This window comes from Rhipicephalus microplus, chromosome 2 (assembly GCF_043290135.1).
Source record: "Rhipicephalus microplus isolate Deutch F79 chromosome 2, USDA_Rmic, whole genome shotgun sequence".
Lineage (NCBI taxonomy): Eukaryota > Metazoa > Arthropoda > Arachnida > Ixodida > Ixodidae > Rhipicephalus > Rhipicephalus microplus.
This window is the reverse complement of record NC_134701.1, coordinates 28,696,133-28,719,468: the sequence shown is the minus strand read 5'-3', so window position 1 is coordinate 28,719,468 and position 23,336 is coordinate 28,696,133. Positions and strand designations below refer to the sequence as shown.

General features: G+C 44.4%; 1 protein-coding gene across 3 annotated transcripts in view; it reads left to right on the top strand.

The window, feature by feature from the left end:
* LOC119169162 (uncharacterized) overlaps positions 1–23,336 on the top strand; it is a 472,562-nt gene that overhangs the window by 397,952 nt on the left and 51,274 nt on the right. For all 3 annotated transcript variants that reach the window (XM_037420264.2, XM_037420263.2, XM_037420262.2), the window contains exon 6: positions 22,739–23,127. In XM_037420264.2, the coding sequence (XP_037276161.2) occupies positions 22,739–23,127 (389 nt within the window). The remainder of the gene's footprint in view (positions 1–22,738; positions 23,128–23,336) is intronic.

The following is a 23,336-nucleotide window of genomic DNA, read 5'->3' as shown; positions in this document are numbered from 1 at the left end:
TCTTGCTGAACACAGGGGATAATTTATTTAAACTGGTTGTAGGACTGGTAGTTGGGCTAGTTGGTGATACAAAATGGGCAGTAACAGCGCACGAACTCCCGGGACGAAGAGAAGGGAAACAAACAAGCGCTGTCCCTTCTCTTCGTCCCGTGAGTTTATGCGCTGTTACCGCCCATAAAGTAGAACTGGTTCAAAGATAAATCAGTTATACTTACTCGTGGCTTGCAGTATATGCTGTGGCATGAAACATTTGTGACACATGAAATATCGACTATTTTCAATAAATACTTAACACAAATAATGACATCAGCCCTCAATGAATTAGAGTGGAGCTACAATCGGTTACGCTGAAAGCAAAATTGATGATTAGTAGTGTGGCGAAAGAAAAAAAACTGCAATCGGCAACCAGCCCACGCTGTCTTACTAACAGAGGCGCCCAATCATTAAAAGTAAGTTCGGCGAACAAGGATGGCCTCTGAAGCGTACGGCTTTCGAGGCCAGTTTTTTATTTTATCAAAAAACGGATGAAGACTCCTTGCGCTGTTTTATAGGATGTCGGCGGGGATCCCTTCGGATACCGCCGCCTCCACGGCGTGAACTCCAGCCACACTCATGCGTATGGCGTGAATTTGCATGCACTGCAACGCAGACAACACAAACGACGCAATCGTGGTAGTCCCTCGCATACGTGTCTCCGAGCCAGAAGACCAAAGCCGAACGCTTAGACAGGAATTCTGCAATCATACATTCCCAGATATTTCACTGTCCTTAAAGCTCAAGGTGCCCCGCCATGGTGGTCTTGTGATTAAGGTACTCGGCTGCTGACCCACAGGTCACGGTATTAAATGCTGTCTGCAGCGGCCACATTTTCGATGGAGGCGAAGATGCTGTAGGCATGTGTGCTCAGTGGCGTAACTAGATAGGCCAGCACCCGCGACAAATATATTTCCGCGCTCCACGTGACGGTAATTAGAGTGATTATTATTGTTATCAATGTTGTTTGAAATAATCAGTAAATTTGCAAAACTAAATACGGCGTCTATCGCTAAAGGGAACCTTGTGTGGATGCGAAGCAGCGGGGAGAAGGTGAACGGCACCCACCGAAACTCATGTACGTCGCTCTAAGCAGGTGCACCAATATTCAGAACCTTAACCTGACTGACTTTCACTTCTGACTAACTTTCTGTTCTACCACAAGAATGACAACGTGGACAAGAACATGATGGACGAATTTAAATGTCTCGGCAACCATCGTCTGACTCGGTCACTCAGTGTTACCAGCGTTTTTTCGCCGCCAAATCGAGAGAGAGAGAGGGGGAGGGGACGCTCATGCACAGTTGGGGTGTGGACACAATGGGAAGGAGAGAGAGACAATGCCCCCGCCTTAAGCTGCTTCGCATCAAAGAGCCATCTGTCTGTAAAGAGGTCACTCACTCTGAAGAGTGAGCGACCTCTTCATTGAATGACCGCTAGAGTGAACTAAAGCCGACTTACACGCCCACATACGATGTACCAGAAGTCCGCAAGGTTTCAAAAAAAATGTGAAAGAAAAAATGGACCTTGGCGGTCAATTGTCTAGTTTTAACGAAATATACGAAGTTCGTAAATTACAAGCGACCGCACAAAGGGGAACGACGAAGTTGGCATGGAAGGGGTTTTTATCATTTCACCATAAAAAGTATTGTTTCAAAGTGTTTATTGCACTCACCTCAATTTGCATATTACGCCCAATATTTTTGTCAATGCTATTAGAATTCGAAAATTTGTTCTGGCAAACCCTGTTGTCATGAAATTAGCAAGCACGCCAGTGCAAATTTCTATTGTGAACAATGATTGTAAAAAAGTGGTTCTTTGTATTTCACAGATAACATGGTACACACGCATTACAAAAGCAGCTGTCGCTGTCCAGTCACTCATTTTCGTTATCAGCTGCTCTCTCGACCCGGGGTATCAAACACGCAGCCCGTGGACCTCTCACCAGTGAATCCCGGCCCGCACATGACTGTCTTCATTGCATTTTCTTTGCTTGGTTTTGCGTCATAGCTGTGGTCATGCGCTACACAGAAATTTTTTGTCTAGAGCGTTTTTTTCTCGAGGTAACCCTTGTAGTCAACATGTGCTGATGCATAACTGTGAAACAAAACTATATATTTAGTGATTGGCCCGATTCTAGTCTTTTTGGAGGTAGGTTTCCATTGAGCGATCCCATTGCCCTTTCAAAAATGACCGATCCAATAATAGTGAAAATATTTAAATTGCAACGCTACGTATTTTAAATATTTCAGCTTTTTTGTGTGTGTTTTGTGCCCTCTCAGTAGTCTATATCCACCAGATTTGACGCTGATACCATCTCATGTAGCTATCATAATTCATTCACATGTGGCACAACTGCAAAATATTGTGCTGTATTAGCAGAAAATGAAGTGTCACCGTAGCTTACCAGTCTCATTAGAGCCGGCAGCGAGATTCTTGATCCGCTCTCTCCACGAGGTAGTTTGTCTTTTTTGGTGTAACTCCCCTGATTAGGTTTCCGAACGGACTGTAAAGATACGCTAACGAGAACGATGAAGGTTAGGTAGAATAAGGAGGGGCATTGAAGAATGTGTACAGTACTGGTTGGGGGTGAGAAGATAAGTTATCGGAGGAGATAAAGTAGGCACCAAATATCTCTTTCTCATTTTTTTCACAACAGACTAAGTGCTGAAGGCATGTCGTCACGAATCAGATCGCTTTCAGCCAATTAGAAAGTGCCATCACACGTCACCGTGCATGCTATCAGCCGCTGCTTGGCCACGGCGGAGTGATACCCCGGCTTTCATGACTGCCACGATGAATGTGGTTGCAGACTTGGAACCTAACCTTGGAGTTAAGATCGCAACGTAGAAGAAGGATTCCATTTCAGTGAGTCTGCAAGAATCCCTCATGCTCTCGGGGTGGCAACAACTTTCTGCGAACGAAGCCTGGCTTGAGCCGACGGAAGCAAAGCATTGTTTTCGTTGACGACGTCCCATTGCCGAATACTGTTTATGTTAGCGTGTTAGAGTTTTTCATTTTTAATAATCGCATTTTCGTTTTAGAGAGGTTGAGCAGTGGCGCCATCCCGTGAAGAGAATCACGGCATAGCAGTGAGAGCAGAGCAATACGATTTCACTCAAACCACCCCTGGAATGCGGCACGTGTCTGAAGAGCAGGTGGCAGAGTACCAATGAGAAGAAAGGTACCATGCGATCAAAACCATTGAAGCCCCATATTTGTTTTGGAACAGTGGCAGAACATGGGTGACATTCGCCAAATCAATGCGAGGCTCCCTCGTTTTAACGACGTTGACATTACTGAAGTCAGACTACACCTGGATGATGTTGCTGCCAACATGCTCACGGGTAGGAGCAACAAAGCGAAACAAAAGGAATGAGCAAGAAATGAAAATAAATAGCTGTCGGCAAATCGCGGCTGAACTGCGTTTGTGATCATTAGAACAAACGGGAAGGAGCGTTACTACTATCTGCGTCAAATGAAACGCGAACAGTGCAGGCATTACCAATTGTCTAGTGCGCCCCATACAGTCATTACCGCGGACATGTGCAGTGCTGCCGAATAGAACTTATGCACGCCTGTCAATGGTGATGACTGAATGGAGAGCATTACACAATTTGCAATACTTGCCGCTGTTCGCATTTCACATGATGCCGATGGTACGTGGTTGTAGTCTGCAGTTTCTGGCATTTTTTGAGTTGGTAAAAGCCAGTTAACAGCAATAATGGCATGAATACATTTGTAATAGCATAATTTTTCATTGCAGTTGCACTTCCTGTATCACTTTAGGGCTCTTCTACACAAAGACAGCCACTAAAAACATGGGTGCAGCAATCAACATGCTGTGACTTGAGATGTAAAGTGCAGAAAAAAAATGGGAAAATTTCGGGAAAAAAACACTATATTTTTCGGCGCATTTGGTCAAAATGGCCAAAATTTTCGTAAGGTAAAACGCACAGAAATAAAGCTTAGGCATCATACAGCGTTCAGCATGAAACCAAACATTGCACATGATACAAAAACTCTCTCGGACGGCTCACCACTTGCCATCGACATCACATGAAGTCCGCTCCTCCAGCGTCAGCTTAGCTTGAGTCCACAGCGTAGCTTCGTCGTTCAGGAGTGATCTGGTGTGGTCATTTTGGGGGCAGTTTCTGATGTTTTCGTAGCCGTTATTATTCAGTTTTGACTCTCCCTCTTACACTTCTGTGACCTGCGGCAGAAGTCCGCTCATAAATCCGTGTGCAAGCAGATTCTGCAACGTTAGGGCTAATTCATGAGGTATGGATGCACTTCACGGTTGAGAAGATCGGTGGCAGAAAACAGGAACTTGCTGTCTGTAACCACTGCAACAGCAGCTACGCTTTTCCCAATGCGACATCTTAACATCATGAAGAAAGATACAGATCAGACCAGTGATACTAAGTCTTGATATGAGTTTGAAGTTTATATTTTAACAATCTTAATCACCCTTTGCATAGTCCAAGCTACGACGAAATAGGCATTTCCGGGTTCTTTGTTCTAACTGCCGTAACAATATTAGGAAGTCACACTCATTCAAAGAGAGCAAAATGAGTTCTTGCTGATGCTTCTGGCTGCCTTCAACCTGGTAAATGCTGTATTGTTTTCTGAAAAGAGAAAAAGCATTTCATTTCTTCTACTTAAATAACAAAAGGTATTGCTTTTAACACTTGGCAATGAGCTATTGTCATTTATATGCTGAAGAAAATTTGTGATTTTTAAAATATTGAGAAAAAACGTGAAAAAGCAGGTTTTCTTTTAGATGGCTCAAAAGTTCGGACAATTTCCACTTTAGCTACGACACTACGATCACATGACGGTACCTTGCGTCAGAGAACCTTGCCCTAAAGACGGGTGGCCAGTGGCCCGAGCGCGTTTTATCTCCAAGTTTACCCTTCAATCACCCTCGTTTCACAACCAGTTTGTGCACTGGCACCTAAAAACAACAAGAGCTTCTAACGCGTCACCAATGTTTTCAGTGGTGTTGTGTGCCACAGTTTAGACATCGCGCTTGCAAAAGAGCAGGGTGTAATTTCACATTTACTGCTTTACTTGAAGGAAATGAACATCAAAATGCATGGTTGATCAAGCTAGCTCAGAAGGAGCAGCGAGCCGAAGTGCCGCAATTGCGTTTACTGCACTTACGAGAACGCGACAATGTCTGTCTGCAGATTGGAGACACAAATGCTAATTTAGAGAATGACATTGACACGTGACACCTCCCTCTCCGTCAGAATACTCAATAACCTCGAAGTATTTTAAATAAAATCAATTGCGGTACGTCTTCTCTCATAGTCCCAACCAACGCATGCTGATTGAGATAAATGTCGTGGGGAAAGTACCAATACACAGAGAAAAATGAGAAGGGGCGACGCAATTTCATAAAAGAAAGCACCCTGGGAGCAAGTTTGTCATCTGAAAATAATAATAATAATAATGAAGCCTTGCAGGAAACCTCAAGATTAGTTTTTTTTATCCTTTCGTCCATTCATCTCGACATTTGCTCATGAAAACACTCTGTAAGTTAGAAGGCCGACATGTTTGATGAGTTGGTAAAGAGGTTTTCAATCACAACTCTTCAAGAAGACCGTGGGCAGCGCTTTTCTTTACGGATTATCACTAGATTATGTACGTGGGGAACAACCAAGTTTGTTTGTGCCAATTAAGCCAGAAGAAAACAAATATTTCAAGAATCAGTTCAGTAAAGCTAGAAGATGGTTAGGGAGGTACCACCTCCCACCACGCAGATGTTATTATATTTGTATAAGTATATACAAGCGCACACATACATACATGTGCCCGATCACCAGTATAGAGAAGTCAGAACTCAAGAAAGAAGTTGCTGCCTACTGCCTAGGATATGTACGTTCATAAATAAAATTGTGCTCATGTGGAAACAGGCTTACACCAACCTATTTATCTTATTGCTTTTCACGCGCTTCTGTATGAGAAGGAGCCACAGGCTTCTTGCTAATATGAGCCGCTGTTTGTCAGATGCTACACGCTCCCAAAATGTTTGTGTTTCGTTTGTTGAAGGAAAGTAGTGCCATTTATTATTAAAAGGGCATCTAGTCTCACGAGGGAGAAGGTGAGGAAGGGAGTGTCAAAGTAGCGTGGTGGCATGCCCTCACTGGTTTTGAACTTGTAGAAGCGGCCTTTCTATAGGGCACTAGCCCGCCCTTCGGGTCCTCAGGAAGTCCACGAGTGCATGTTATGATGAGCGGACTAGTTGTGGATAGGTGTGGATCGCACTGAGGCTCCCTAAATAGTAAATTTTGCACTTATGGCTCACTGGTACTCACAATCACAGAAATGTTCCTCAAGCAGGCTCACTTGTACTGAGGCTCATAAAAAGTTTTTCGAAACCAGAGCCACTCAGATTTAAAGTCACCATAGCATTACTCGCGCTTACTCACTAATACTTAGTCTGTGTTGACTCCTGAGTCTCCGTTTGCGCAGATCAAGCCTTTTCTACGATTGTGTCTATGCACTTGAACAGTAATAAGTTCTAGAGGCTTGAATTTTAGGGTCTAAAAAGTGGGCTATTCACTGAGAACTGGCAAGCGAAACACCGTTTTAGGCTTCCCAAATCGTAAATGTTGGCACGAAAAAATTTACATAAACTCGAAATATTTAGGACAAAGACGTTCGTAAACAGTATTTATGACAGCAAAGCCAAAAATGTAAGGTATGATGGCACCAAAGCGCGAAAAGCTGAAAATAGACATGCAATTGTCATTTTTTTAATCTCCGCACGGTTTGTATAACACATTCTCCTCTTTTTATACTGTATCATTTTGACTCAAGTGTTCACCATGCAGTCAACACACTCGCGATTCTCTTTATTTTTGGAATGCGGAATGAGAAATGCGATGAGGAATGCCTTTTATCGGATGGGTGTAATTGAAAAGGGTCTGTTGCTTCTCTGTCAGTGAACCCCTTTAGAGACCCCTCGTGAGGTCTGAGCTGACAAGTGCCGCGAACAGGGCGCTCACGATCACGTCTGCCAAGATTTCTAGATGTGAGCGGGGACCGAACGGGCGCACACACTAGCGCTCTTGTTTGTGCCCCTTCCGTGCTCTTGCGCTGTTTTTTTTTTCGTTACAATGCTACTAAACCGAATAGCCCACTTACATGCATTGACAAGACTGCCACATAAGAAGCATTGGTCCTGCGTAGTTATATGAGCTGGGACATCGCTTGTAGACATTGGTGCTAAGACATCGCTTGTAGTAGTGCGACGTTGCGAAACGTTTTTGAGGCGACAGGTGTAATTTGGGTGATCTGTTACTGAAATATATTGAAACAAGAAAGAATGAAACACATGAGCATAATATGCATGCGTTTTTAATTTAAATTTTTCTGTAATCGCTTTAAAATGAGAGACCAATCTGCTTCCATTCCACATGCATTCGTGTTTTTGGGACGCGTTCCCTCCTTCCACCCGTGCCAGCCCTCGGTGCATGAATCGTTCCTAATAGCAGTTTTAGCTGCGCAACGCTATGTAAGAATACATGATAACACCAAGAATACATGATGATAATAAATATACATGGTCCGAGCAAGACTCTCAAAATGTGTGCGCGCTAAGGGATAAATCGCACCGAAACCGGCAGTACACTACAGAGAATACCGAAATGACGCAGCATCGCTGGCGTGCACGACCTGGCTAAGGCACGTAATGAGCACAAGGTCACGTGCGCATGATGACCCCTCGCCTCATGATTTCGCGGCTAGTAATGAACCAACTTCAAAAAAAATTGTGGTTTCCCGTTCAACATCGACATGCAACAACTTGCAGTGTAAATACAAAATCTCATAGGACCTGGTGGAAGACCTTTTAAGAAGCAAAATACTAGCACACATGAACCACGTGCACATCACAATTTTTTAGTTTTCGTCTACACTTGGCCTTCCACTGATCTCACTCCACGGTTACGCATTTCATTGCCACCTTCCCGAAGCTACACAGAGGGACCTCTTATATCGCACCCACTGCCACGTCGATGTCTTCGAGGTCTTTCTTAACCTAAATTTGATGCTCTTATATCACTGTGGCATGATCAGAACGCAAAGAACAAAATATACATTTGCCTAAAAGCCGGGTTCTAGTAACTAGCATAGTCGATGTCCTACTCGGTACTTTAGTGCTGGTATTTTTACGTAAGAGTTGCCAGTGATTGCGATGCGGTGACAACACATATATTGAAAGTGTTTGCTCAGAAATCTCTTTATCAAGAACTTTTCTGTGAAAGAGATTGAGGGGAGAGGTCTATGCACATCCCCCACCTGTATCTCAAGCATTTAATGAACAAATAGTGAGCTGGCGTATGAGCATCACTCAGTGCGTTAAATATGCGTGAGTAGATGTGAGCATGAACGCCAGTCTTTATAAAGTTAACAGTAATGCTGAAGTATCACCACAGATCGGCAGAAAATGCTGGAGCTCACTGAAAAAGCATTGCCACATGCATTTGTTGTGTCAGTTGAAGACGCCCAGAAACGCTTTTTTGAGCAACCATGGAATTAATTCACTCGAAAAGCGCCTTGCCTCACAACTTCGACAACACAAATATTTTAAGAATCCGCCTAGTACGAGTAAAGTTACAAAGATTTGTCAAACGCTGCCATCACATTCTTTTATCTGCCGTCCCGGCGAAAACGATGGAAGCTAAGCAGGGGGATGTGAGGGGCAAACAAAAAAACCTCACGCGCACCTCGTCAGCTTGACAGCTTTTTTATTTTTCATCCTTGAATACGTGGCTCTTTTCAGTGCGATCGCCCGCGCATGCGTGGACAAGTGACGGTCTCCCGCGGTGATCTCTGTAACGACCGTGTGCGCAATGTTCCAATCAGCCAATGGCTGATAGATGGGCTTACTACGGGTTATTTTTGTGCTTACTCCGTGATTTGTCGACAAAAGGAAAAGCAATTTTTCGCTGACTTGGACAATTCATTTTGAATTCCAGGCCACGTGCTGCGCTATAATCTTTGGCTTGCGTGTTGTCAAATGCCATCACTACAAATCGGCAGCGTTTTCTGACCATTCTCGAAAAGTGTTTGAGGGCCCCTTTAAGCTGTGTTTGGTTTACGGGGGGCCAAAAGACTGTTAGCAATGCTCCGCGCAGGTTGTGCTTCAGTGTTCGAGAGGCTTCCCGATCGTATTTGACCATTTCGTTAAAGTTTTGCGAAAGACACGAACACTCAAGCTTGTTCCAGACATTGCTCGACTGCTATTTGATCCAACTGGAAACTTCGACGTGTGATGTAAAAAAGAACGAGCATCTCAACGGTGATCAGTTGGTGCTCCGTTCGCCGCTATCACTGCCAGTGTGTAATCTGACTCTCCACTTAGGGGCCTCAAGTTCGGCTTAATAAGCAGTTTCATCTTGGACATAGTCTGTTGTCTTATATATATATATATATATATATATATATATATATATATATATATATATATATGTATATATATATATATATATATATGTGTGTGTGTGTGTGTGTGTATGTGTGTGTGTGAGGCTACAAAATGGAGACACGTCGTGGTCCAGATGCCATGCGTTTATTCTAATGCACGCACACTTCCTATTTGTCGGCTTCTCCTAGAATCACCTTGTTAATGCGTCACACTTCCCCCTCCCCTCGAGAAAGTCTCAGTTCAGAAGGTACAAAATAGCGCCGCGGTCTGCTAACATGCACAATGTCAGTTTCTACCTTAGGGTAGCACGGAGTGGTTGTTCTCATAGTTCATTGTTGAGACCTCTCGTAGAATCTTGTAAGGTCCTTCCATGACGGAACTCAGTTTGCTGTTGTTGGGATGCCATGGTGTCTCGTAAAGGACAAAATCACCGACTTGGAACTCAATCGGAAAAACTTTTCTATCATAAATGACTTTGTTCTTATTAAGGTAGGCGATGGAATTGGTAACTGCAGTTTTTCGCGCTTCTTCGACAGTTTCTTCTCGTTGTTCCAGTACGGTAAGATAAGATGAAATTCCATACATCAGGAAGGAAGGTGCGTAGCCGGTCACTTCGTGGGATGTTCTGTTGTATTCGTCAATTACCTCCGGAAGCAGCTTAGTCCAAGACTTCTGTGGTTCGTCATTGATCTTACATTTAAATCTCGTTACGATAGTCTAGTTTGTCTGCTCGTTCATGCCGTTTCATTGTGGATAATGAGATGAGGTGAATAATTGGTGTGAACGATTATGTTTTGAAAACTGCTTGAAGTTTCCTGCGGTAAATCCTTTTCCACGATATGAAAGGAGCTTTCGTGGTTTTCCAGAAGAAAAAAAATAATTTTTAGGCCTGAAATGTAGGCGTCACTGTTCTCACTTTCATGAGCAAACGCCCATACGTAGCGAGTCGCATGATCAATAACCAAGTGTATAAACCTTTTTGACCAGCCACATCCAGAAAATCCTCCAATGGTGTCTATTGCAAAGAGGTTGAAGGGCTCTTCAGCTAGAGGCAGTGATCCAAGCGTCCGAAATTTTTTTGTTTTCGTATTCTTGCATCTCTGGCATGTATCACAATGCCGAATGTAAGTGGAAACATCGGTTATCTTAAGCGGCCATCAATATTGCGGAGACAGGAGTGATAGCGTCTTCATCACTCTGACATGCCCAAAATGTTGATGTGCATTCTTCAGAATGGTTGGGCGTAGTTCATGGGGCACGTATATTTTCCGTAGTCCTTTTCTTTTAACTATGATGATGTTATTTTCCAATGAGTGCGTTCTTTTCGGACGCTCATTGTTGCATCGCTGAAGGTCGTCGTGTGACAGAAGATTAACTATTGGGGCTCTGGAGAGCGCATCTGCTTTGAGATTACTTGCGCCCTTTTGATGTTTGATGTTTACATCATACATTGACAGTTTCAAAGACCACCGGAAGAGACGACCTTAAGGATTTTTAAAACTCTTCAGCCACTGGAGTGCAGAGTGATCTGTTACAACAGTGAATAACTTTCCATGAAGGTAGCAATGCCATTTATCAATGGCATCTACAATGGCAAGACATTCTCTTTCTGTAATAGCATAGTTCATCTCGTGCTTAAGTAGTTTGCGGGAATAGTAAACAACAGGATGTTCTTTGCCTTTGTCATCAGGTTGTTTCAGCACTGCACCGATGCCTTCGCCAGATGCGTCACAGTACACAGTACATTGTCTCGAAGGGTCGTATATGCGAAGCACCGGTTCTTCAGTTATCCGCTCCTTCAGTTCACGAAAGGCTTGCTCGCACGCTTCTGTCCACACCCACTTGCTGCCTTTGTGGAGTAGTTCTATGAGTGGAAGAGCGATATCGCTGAAGTGGGGAATGCACTGACGGTAGATTTTTATAGTGCCCAGAAAACGCTGGAGATCTTTTTCTCGTTTTGGTGTCGAAAATTTGAGTATGGCAGCCATATTACTTTGCTTAGGTGTCACTATTCCTTGTGAAATTTTGTGGCCCAGGTATTCAATTCTGCAGCGTGCGAATTGCCACTTTTTTCGTTTGAGTTTCATGTTCTCGGTTTTCAGAGCGTTCAATAGCACCTCAAGGTGTCGTATATGATCATTAAATGTTACTGAGTATACGACCACCGCGTCAAAGTAATTGCTAACATGGGTGAACTGATGTTTCGCTATTATTGATTTCATGGCTCTTTCAAATGTAGCCGGAGCGTTCTTCAATCCAAACGGCATTACCACCCACTCAATATGATCATCAGGCGTGACAAATTAAGTTTTCTGGACATCGTCAGGATGCATTTGGATATTCCAGTATTCCGATGTTATGTCCAACGTAGTGAAAAACTCCGCCTTTCCCAAGTGGTCAAGAATATCATCTATACGTGGAATTGGTTGAAAGTCAGGTACCGTTATGGCATTGAGTTTCCGGTACTCAATACATAGACGAGTGCCTCCTTCACCTTTCTTTTCTGCTAAAATGACAGGTGCGGCGTAGGCCGATTATGAAGGCCTCACTACACCTTGCTTGAGGAGAGCGTCAACTTCTTTGTTGATCTCCACTTTGTCTGCCTGTGAACATCGGTATGGTGCTCGACGAATAGGGACAGCATTGTTAAGTGCGATCCTATGTTTCTCAGTAGTGATGCACCCAACATCTGTCTTAGATTTCGAAAATATCTCGTCATACTTGCTTGAAAGAGGGTCGAGCGCCGCCGACTCATGCTCTGATAAGTTTTCTGAAGTCAGGGTTCACATCAGCAGGGCTTGAAAGGCTTTATTTTCATTGTGATGCGGAAGGTTCATATTCTCACGTGCTTATGTCACTGACTTGATTATTATGTGGGGTTTAACGCCACAAAACCACCATATGATTATGAAAGACGCCGTAGTGGAGGGCTTCGCAAATTTCGACCATCTGGGGTTCTTTAACGTGCACCAAAATCTGAGCACACGGGCCTGCAACATTTCCGCCTCCATCGGAAATGCAGCAGCCGCAACCGCGATATGAACCGTGTCACTGACTTGCTTTCCATATTTACAGAAAGATTGAAGTACGAAGCGCTGTCTAGGCCAAGAAATAATTTCGTTCTCATGCCTCGCAGCACATGTACATAAACTTTCTTTATGACGTTCCCAATTTGTAACTGAATGTTTACGCGACCGAAAGTTCGAATGCTTAATGCAACTTGCTGGACCATGACGCTGGAGTCTCTCATCAACTGAAGTTTTAGCTGTTTGTACACATCCTCGCTGATACAAGCAATTGTTGATCCTGTATCGAGAATTGCATTTACTGGATTTCCGTTGGTGAGAGCACTGAAGTGTATTAATGGAACTCTGGGTCACCCTCCTCGTTTCCCTGTTCAGTATCAATAGCGGACACATTGCCGCGGTGCTGACATTTGTTGTGCCAGTGAAACTGTCGTGGGAACTGAGCAGCTGAGCAGTATCTACATTCGTTTTTCGGGGCACGCGGTTGAGGAGTTATTGTTGGCTGCTGCGGTCTACTGAAGAGACGTGGAGCTCTTGATGCGATACTAGCGTTACAAGCAAAGGAAACTCCTCTCACCCGTTTTGAAGATGTCTCGACCCGTTGAGCAGCGGTGAGCCACTTTAAAACGAGTTGAAAGACAGTCCAGCGAGCGCTAGTTCAAAATTAGGAGGAACACCATCAGTCAGTCCAGAATTGATGTGGCACTCTTTCGGGTCAGCCAAACAACCCAGTCGCTTTTTCTCGTCGTAGTAGTCCTTGATGGTCTGCCCTCCTTTCAGTCGGTAGTCAATGAAGAGACGGAAGGCATCTCCGTCAGTCTTAGCAAAGCGGGCTTGCATGTCGTGCTTGATATCGTCCCAAGTTGTCTCGCTGTTGCCGAAAATCTCTGTCAGGTACCACTTGAACGCTTCCCCTTCAATGTATTCGCTATAGTGACTGACCCGATCGCGCTGCCTTCATGACGCCTAGGCTGCCTTCAAGTTGAAAAGAAGAAGCCACTTGTCGATGGAGACGTCTTCTGGTGCTCCCTTGAACTTTTGTATGTCGAGCGGAGACTTTGGCTTAGCCATGGCACGTTGATGAGGTCGATACTGTCAACTTGTGTGACGCTACAAAATGGAGACACGTCGTGGTCCAGATGCCATGCGTTTATCTAATGCACGCGTACTTCCTCTTCGTCGGCTTCTCCTAGAATCACCGTGTTGATGCGTCACTCACACACACACGCACATATATATATATATATATATATATATATATATATATATATATATATATATATATATAGAGAGAGAGAGGGAGGGAGGGAGGGGACTATTTATTCTTATATAAAAGAGGGGACTAATATATATATATATATATATATATATATATATATATATATATATATATATATATATATATATTTCCCTCCTCTAGCTAGGCTTCCCCTAACAAGGGGAAGCCTAGCGTCCCCGTCATGACGCGCGGTAGACGTTGCATGATCAGATGTAAAAAAAGAAGGGAGGAAAGAGCGCACCACCTGCTACGACTCTACTCAGTTTTCCTCGTCGTCCCTTATACTGAGACGCAATCTCTTAATTGCACAGCTGCGCACACAGCAAGAGAACGCGCCCCGACTTCTTCAAGGCGCCGTTCATTCCGCTAATTTAAACCGTCAGCGCCGCTCATGCACTCGCAAACAAGTTCATCGCACACGTACTCGCGAAATGCACGGCGGACGACGCGTCGTTGCTTTTCTAACTCGGAGACACGATCTTTTAATTGCACAGCAGCACACATAGCAAGAGAACACGTCCCGACATCTGCAAGGCGCAGTTCACTTTGTGCAGAAAAACGGCCAGCATTTCTTGCCGGATTCTGCAATGGTCGCTCATGCACTCGCTAAATGCACCGCGGACGACACTAAACCCTCACGAAGAAGTCACAACTACAAGAACAAATTTCTCCGCCATATTTGACGGCAGTCTGGCATCAGCCACCTCTAAGTATGGCAACTGACTTATGCAACGCCAAGCAGAACCTTGCCCGATCGCAGAGCTCACATGAGTGCACTCAACAATTTGAGCTTCGCCTAGTGTAGACCTCCTCGACTGCGCGTCGACGCTTTGCGCACAATCTTGGAGGCCATCACGCAGTGCACCCGGCCGGCCGCACGACGTCTGGCAACAGAGATTATTATCGCGGAGGGGTTGATATCCTCTCTCAGGTGGCGCCACCCTAGCAGCTGATCCGTCTTCCGCGCATTCCACAGCTAATTAGATCAACAGCTTGGGTGACGTCACATTACCAAAGAATGTTGTTCTGTAAATGGGTGGTTGAAAATGTTTTTGGCTGACTCACAGTGATCTGCAGCGTTTCGCAGCATTAAAGTGTTGTAATAAATTATGCAGTTGACGCTGATAGCTGGAATCGGTGATTAAATGACCCTTGGGACTTGGCCTACTGACCCTAAATGTGTTTATATAAAATCGTCAAAGCCATTTCCGGGTACCTTTTGCGAGGACATACCGAACATGCTATGGGCTCACTCGTACTCAGACTCCCTGAAGTTTTACGCAACCAAACTCCCTTGGACTTAGGCTAAATAAATATCACTCGCCAGACGTAGACTCACGACTTGATCTGAGTTGACTCATGAGTGAGTTTGCTTATGTAGGCATGGTGGCACACACCAGTTGAGGTCAGGCACATTGTTCGTAAAGTATGCGACCAGCTAAGCAAGAAGGCACATCTTGCTACATGTAGAATGTTATGAAGAGGGCGAATAAATATTTCACTCAAAAACAGCGCCAATAACAAGGGACAGGAAAACAAGGAGAAAGACAGCGGCACTGACTTACAACAAGATTTATTTGCTAGAACCGCGCCATATTTACTTGAGCAGTATCTGACAAAAAAGAGATAAATACAAAACAAAGAAAACAGAATTCACCTAACAACCGAGTAATCATCGTGATAACGCCACATGAACAACACGTGTGCCAACGTTCTGAAGAAAATCTATTTCTTTTTGTGATAGAGCAATGGAAGGCCTGCTGACCCATGCACTGCCCAGCCTTTCTATTTGTTCAGCCTCATAAATTTTATGTATCATCTTGTCCCGATGACGCCTAATGACGGCACAATGTTTAAAATCGGGGACCGCAGTCTCGCCAATATTTAAAACCGCAGTCTCGCCAATGAATGCCGAGGTGGCCCGAAACTGTAGAGGAGACGTTGTGGGCGTGCTCTTTGAGCTGCTCATTTAAGCACCTGCCTGTTTGGCCGATATACCCCTTGCCGCCAGACAGCCATAGAGAGTACACCATCCCTTTGATGCATGGAACGTACCTCTTCTGATGCTTTATTTTGCAGCCTCGCTCTGCCCTGAAACCAGTATTCGCGGCCTTGCACAACCTAGCCAGCTTTTCTGGGGCTGAAAAAACCAGGTCTGCGTCGCACCTGCTGGCCACTTTTTGAGGTTGTGGGTGACGCCATGGATATACGGAATAACGACGAAGTTTAGTTTCTCCCGTCCTTTATCCTTTTTACGGGTTCGAGCATTATTTTCTGGGCTCATTCTGAATTCTCGGAGTAGACACTCAGCAACGGTGTTCAAAACGTAGATCGGGAAACCAACCTCAGTAAGGCGTTTACTTTGCTGATTAAAGCTGGACCGAATTATGTGCTGGCAGGACTTTCACAGATCAATTGTGCAGCAAGTTTTAGCAATAGCGCGCTTCACCACTTTTGAATGTGCTGAACCAAAAGAGAGGATTGGCTTGTTAGCGCGTGGCTCATAGGCCCAACACACGTGGGAAGGACTCATCGTCAACATCGAATCCAGGAACCTGATGGCTCCTCTGTCCGGAACTTCATGTGTTAAAACAAGCGGTGAAAGGCACTTACTGAAAATTTCTAAAATACTAGTCAAAGACGAACCGTCCGACAAGGTTCCAGCTTGAAACAACCGGAGGAAGTCGTCAACATAGCGGAATACTTAATTAACAGTTGTGGACTCCAAGCAATTCTGAATGGCACGATCACGGCATGCTAAAAATATATCACTCAATAAGGGCACAAGACATGATCCTATGCACACACTTGACGTTGCAAGTAAATACGATCATCCCACTCTGCATATGTCGACCTTAGGTAATACTCTAGCATTTACATAAAACCTTGAACAGATATGCCTACGGCATTCTGATAATTCACTACGCCAAAACTGTCACTGCACCCGCGAATGCAAGCTAGAAGCTCACTTTGTGGTAATGGGTAGTACAGACCTTTATTATTTATTGAGCTTGTCTGGTAGCCAGAAAATTAGTTATCTTTCAGCACGGGAATCACATCATCGCAACATTTAGCTTGGAACAGATTGTCTATGCTTAATAGCACCAGTTTACCCTGAAGAAATTGTGCCAGCATTTTTTGCCACGAGTTCGCCTTTGATACTATAACGCGGAAAGGACAGTTAACTTCGTGCGTTTTCACGTTAAAGAAATTTCCATGCTAAGTTTTTTCCCGCCATCCATCTTTTTACTAAGCCATCCAGATTCAACCTTTTACAGAGACTTTTTGCATTGGTTTTAACCTTCGGAAGTGACACATTAGCTTGGGGCTGAAAAACAAACAAAAGCGCTTCACCGCCTTATTACGTATAGAGTTGATTCGGAATAATAACAAAACCTCCCTCCTTATCTGCTGCTACAGAGGACGATGACTTATTCTTCAAGAAGGATTTTACTTTCTTTACAAAGACACTGTTTAAGCCTGCTCTGTGGTTATGACGAATGTCACAACCCTCAGAAACACCTCCCGCATTCGCTGTGTGCTTAGCCGCGGCCCCAAGTAGGTTGTTGTACCAAAAAGATCACGGGTGGAACTTCTGAGCCTGGTCGAAAGCATTTCTAGAAAGGCACCTGCTGACTGTGCCGAGAGGTGTGTTTCTGAGGGTTGTGAGATTCTTTGTAACCATAGAGCAGGCTTAAACAGGGTTTCTTTAAAGAAAGTAAAATCTTTCTTGAAGGATAAGTCATTGTCTTTGGTAGCAGCAGATAAAACGGGAGGTTTTGGTATTATTGCGATTGAACTCTATAAGAAAAAGCTGGTGAAGCGCTTTTGTCTGTTTTTCAGCCCCAAGCTAATGTGTCGCTTCCAAAGGTTAAAACCTATGCAAAAAGTCTCTGTAAAAGGTTGAATCTGGATAATTTGGTAAAGAAGATGGATGGCGGGAAAAACCTTAGCATGAGAATTTTCCTTAACACGAAAACGCACTAGGTTAATAGTCCTTACCGTGTTATAGTTTCAGAGGCGAATCCGTGGCGAAAAATCCTGGCACAATTTATTCAGGGTAAACTGCTGTTATTAAGCATAGACAATCCGTTTCTGGCTAAAAGTTCCGATGATGTGATTTTAGTGCTGAAAGATAACCAATTTTCTGGCTACCAAGCATTCTCAATAAATAATAAAGATCCATACTACTCATTGTTACAGATTGAGCTTCTAGCTTGCATTCGTGGTTCCATTGACAGTTTTGGCGTAGTGAATTATGAGAATGCAGTAGGCATATCTCCTGAAGGTTTTATGGAACTGCTAAAGTATTACCTAAGGTCGACATTTGCAGAGCGGGATGATCGTATTTACTTAAAACGCCAAGGGGTGTGCCTTGCGCCCACTTTGAGTGATTTATTTTTAGCCAGCCATGATCGCGCCATTCAGAATTGCTTGGAATCCACAACTGCTAAGAAAGTATGCCGCTATGTTGACAACTTCCTCGTGTTGTTTCAAGCTGGAACCTCGTCAGATGGTTCGTCTTTGACTAGTACTTTAGAAATTTTCAGTAAGTGCCTTTCTTCGCTTGTTATAACACATGAAGTTCCGGACAGAGGAACCATCAGGTTGATTTGATGTTAACGTTGAGTCCTTTCCACGTGTGTTGGGCCTATGAACCACGCGCTAACAAGCCAATCCTCCCTTCTGGTTCAGCACATTCAAAAGTGGTGAAGCGCGCTATCGCTAAGACTTGCTAAACAAACACTCTGTGAAGATCCTACCATCACATGATTCGGTCCAGCTTTAATCAGCAAAAGGGGCGATGTGGGCTTGTTGGTGTTGCATTTGAGAGAAATTTACGTAGCGCGAGGTGAAAAAACGGACACAGAAAGGCATATACTGAGAGGACAGAGCGCTGAGAGGACCAGCGCTCTGTCCTCTCAGTCTATTCCTTTCTGTGTCCAGCACTCTGTCCTCTCAGTCTATTCCTTTCTGTGTCCGTTTTTTCGCCTCGCGCTGCAGAAATTTCTTTCAAATTGAATCAGCAAACCTAACTCCTTACTGAGACTGGTTTCCCGATGTACATTTCGACCGCCGTTGCTCAGTGTCTACTCCGACAAACTAGAATGAGCCTAGAGAATAATGCTCGAACCCGTACAAAGGATAAGGGACGGGAGAAACGACACTTCGCCGTTATTCCCTATATCCACGGCGTCACCCACAACCTCAGAAATGTGGCCAGCAGGTGCGACGTAGACCTGGTTTTTTCTGGCCTAAAAAAGCTGGCTAGGTTGTGCAAGGCCGTGAATTCTGATTCCAGGGGAGAGCGTGGCTGCAAAATCAAGCATCAGAACAGGTACGTTCCATGCATCAAAGGGATGGTGTAGTCTCTAACCCTGTTTTGCGGCAAGGGGTACATCGGCCAAACAGGCAGGTGTTTATATGAGCGGCTCAAAGAGCACGCTCTGAACGTCTCCTCTACAGTTTCGGGCCACCTCGGCGTTCATTGGCGAGACTGCGATTGTGTCCCCAAATTTAAGCATTGTACCATCATTAGGCGTCATCGGGACAAGATGATACTTAAAATTTATGAGGCTGAACAAATAGAAAGGCTGGGCAGTGCATGGGTCGGCAGGCCTTCCATTCCTCTATCACAAAAAGAAATAGATTTTCTTCAGAACGTTGGCACACGAGTTGTTCATGGTGCGTTATCACGATGATTACTCGGTTGTTAGGTGAATTCTTTTTTCTTTGTTTGGTATTTTTTCTCTTTTTTGTCAGATACTGCTCAAGTAAATATTGTGCGGTTCTAGCAAATAAATCTTGTTGTAAGTCAGTGCCACTGTCCGTCTCTTTTTTTTCCTGTCCCTCATTATTGGCGCTTTTTTTATGAGAATCATGTCGTACCAACTCGCCCAAGCAACCACGTTAGCAAATAAATGAATCTGACCACTAAGCTCAAGACAGAGGAGCGCAATTCAAAGAGAAATTGGTGAACAGGCATTACGAGTTTATTCGTGTATTCGGGTACGGTCAATGCTGCACCACTTTCGTGTCTTGTTCAAAAAAAGTTTCTCTGGTAATCACACTTCACGGAGAGCCATGGTTCATAATTCTCTAGATGATATAAAGCAAAAAAAAGAACCTAAACTGGCCATGAAACGCGTAGGCTATGTGCCCGGTAGTCATTTAGGCGAAAGAAGTGCCATATGAAAAGAAGAAAAAAATCCGAGGAAGGCAGCCAGTTAGTGTCGATTTTCTTTTTGATTTTTTTCTCACTCTCTGATTTTTTGTTTCCTTTTTTTTAATATGCTATCTTCATTCTACAACATTATTTCCCTTTTTTTGTTGTAAGCAATAGTGTAGTTATCGTCCATATTAGACTGTATGTTCTCCTGGCCAATCCTCCAGAGTAGGTATTATAAATGGATTAGAGACTACAAACAAACAAACAAGCAAACAAACAAGCAGCCAGGTTAATGTAGCAATGAAATGAAGGTATGGCCAGAAATGTGTGGAATCAGCTCGCCCTAGTGAGGAAAAGCTGAAGGTCATTGCGATAAGTCTTTGCCGTGCCATGGACATAAAGTAGACTGGTAATTTTAATGGCTGGTGAGGCTTTGAAACGAATCCCTGAAAGCGGTAAATAGGCTGGTATTGCAGACTGATTGTGCATTAAAACCAGAAGCTACACATCTACATATTATCAATCGCATAACAACTCCTTCCAACAAAAAGTTAAGCCTTGTTGAAATAAACTTAAGGCGAAGCTCTTAGCGTCTCCGTCTATTGATTCTTGAAGGCCATGGTGCAACGCATCTTCCTGAAACTTGCCCACTCACTTTCTGCAGAAGGGGATGATTTCCACAATGTCGACATGTATATGTAACTGATCTCGGCTCAGATGCCTTCCTCTGCTTGGTATAACGAATAGTTTATTAGGTGAGTCTTAACCAATATTTAGTAGGTGAGTCTGAGTCAGCTTCACAATTTTCGCCGACCTATGCTGTTCACACGCCTTCGGAACGTACCTTGGCACCTCCTTAGCGTTTGCATCTATAAAAACAATGCTTGAGAGTGCCAGGAATCCGCAATATTGCGGATCCCTCAACACCAGCTTTGAAGCAGCAGGACGCGTGAAAAATACAAGCAGCACACTAAACTTCACACGGATAGCTCAACAAATATTGGAGGATCTGCAGAAGATCACTGCAGCTAAAGCTGAAACTACCCAGTTTCGATTGCCTAAGAAAACAACATAGACAGCCGCGCAGCCTGTGGCAGACTGATGCACACTCCGAAGGATTGATCTAGAAGCCCCTATACAATGAAGCATTTTTACTGACTCGAAACAAGCTCTTCAATGTCCTAGAAGTGTTCTACGACGTGGACTTCAAGGCCAATTGATGCTGGAAACAAAACTGTATCATGAACTAATAGTAAAAGTGCATGATGCAACGTTCTAATCCTTACCATACCTCTACGGCATCGTCGGTAACGAGCATGTTGATGATGCAGCGAAGAATTCTCTTGAATATGGCATGATGGATCATCTTCCACTTTCAAAAAGCAACGCAGCAGCAAAGATTAACATGCTCACGCATAATATAGCGAAGTTTAGGTTGAACACCCCCGCATTTTTCCGCAGACGTCTTCACTGCCCACGACATACGAATCCATCTGGCTTATTATTATCACTTTCCACGACAAACGAATCAATCTGAGACGACCGCTCTCTGCCGCATGTGACTTCAAGTGTCTTGTACGAACGTTTTTGCTTGCCGAATCACCTGGGCTGACAGTGCTGCATGTCACCATTGCGGCAATACCAGAGCCATTGAACCTATATCATGTCACGGCCCTCTGTACAGCTGTCAGAAGCAGTCTTTGTTAGCGGTGTTTGCATGCCTTGATGACCAGCCGCTTCCTGAGAAATCAATTTTAGAATGTGGGAAGGATCGCGCTTTCCACAAAAAAAGTGACGATGTCGGTTTGGAAGTTTTTGCGAGTAACCAGCCTCGTTGAACGACTGGGACATTCCAGTTTGTCTGTATTACCGCTTCCTTCCCTCATGTCTTCTTCCTTATTTTTCTGTATACGCTCAATCCCTCTCCAGTGCAGGGTAGCAAAGAACACACTTGCTTTCCGGTCAACCTCTCCCCTTTCCGCATCTCATTTCTGTCTCTCGCAAGATGTGAACAAACCAGTTGCGAGTTTGCGCGCCACATGTCTGAGGTTTGCTGCCTCGGCCTCGTCTCTATCTGAAGCTTCAGAAGAAATTCTGTTTTTAGGTCTAGTATCAGGCGTTTCCGGCAAAGTGCAAGAAGCGTTCCCAGTTCGCAATCGGTATTTCGCTATACGCGAAACAGCCTTTTTTCCCTTTAGTCTGTCTGGTATTCTGTTATTAGAAGACAAAGTGTAAAACCAGACAGCTTGAGCTATTGCTGCTGCCAAGTGAAATGACGCCCGCTACGGATGATAAAAAGCAATTAACAAATGCGTAATCTATGTCCTTCGAGATTCAGGAGTCATCCTTGCTAAGCCACATGATCGATTGTTTTTATTGTGGCTCTCGAAAACGGGAATGAATAGACACGAATACTTTGCTGTCCAGGCTCAAGGACGTGAATCTAGAGGAACTAAAGCATAAGTTCAATGCCAAAGAGTAATAGAGTGCACGATAACTTGATAGATTTGAGGTGGGCGGCAACTGCTTTCAACGATGCGACCATGTTTCTCGGGCACGCGTACGCAGTTCACGCTTGGTATTCCGGTCTACCAACACAATACCCCCATTACCGAATGACGGACGGGCTGTCTTGCTTCTAGTGACCTGACAGACTACTGACATGCTTCTAGTGAATTACCAGACAGACTAAGACATTCTGTTGACGCGATAACCATGCTGAAATACGCTGAAAGCAATGTGTTTTTCCAGTTGCGTGACCTCTGCTTGAATAATAGAAGTGATGACCGCAGGTTCGACTGAACCGCTTCAAGGTGCGCCTGACAGCTCGCCCCGATGCTTTATCAGAGCCGTCTTCAGCAGAAGAAGAGCTGGCGGCCGCCACACCGTCGTCGATATCATCGGCTCCTCCTGTGGAGCCAAGTGACGACGTGGATCCACTGGTGTCTATTGACCCAGCGAGGGTGCGTTACGAGCCGACGACGTTGACGAGCCTGGTGACATTGCATGCGGCTCAGGGCAAGTCTGTGGTGCGAACACTCACCATCACCACGTCGGTGCCGCGTACAGTCGAGCCTTCAGAGCTCGTCTCCAACGGCATCCTCGAGGGTTCCGAGGGGCAGCCTCATCTTACCGCCATCGACAGCAGTGAGGAACAGACGCCGCCGCTCGTCGTCTCCAGGTCAGTTCTTTTTTGTTCAAATAAGAATTTCATATCACTGAGATGAAACGTCTGACACCCAAATCCTGTAGATACTTTGCTATGAAATTAAGGACAAGACCCACCTAAACCATCACGCGCAACGCTTGAATCTTTGCTCTAAAAGATTTCGAAACCCCCCACAAATGGCCTAAACGGAAAGAAATTGTTTCACAGCTTAAAAAAGGTAA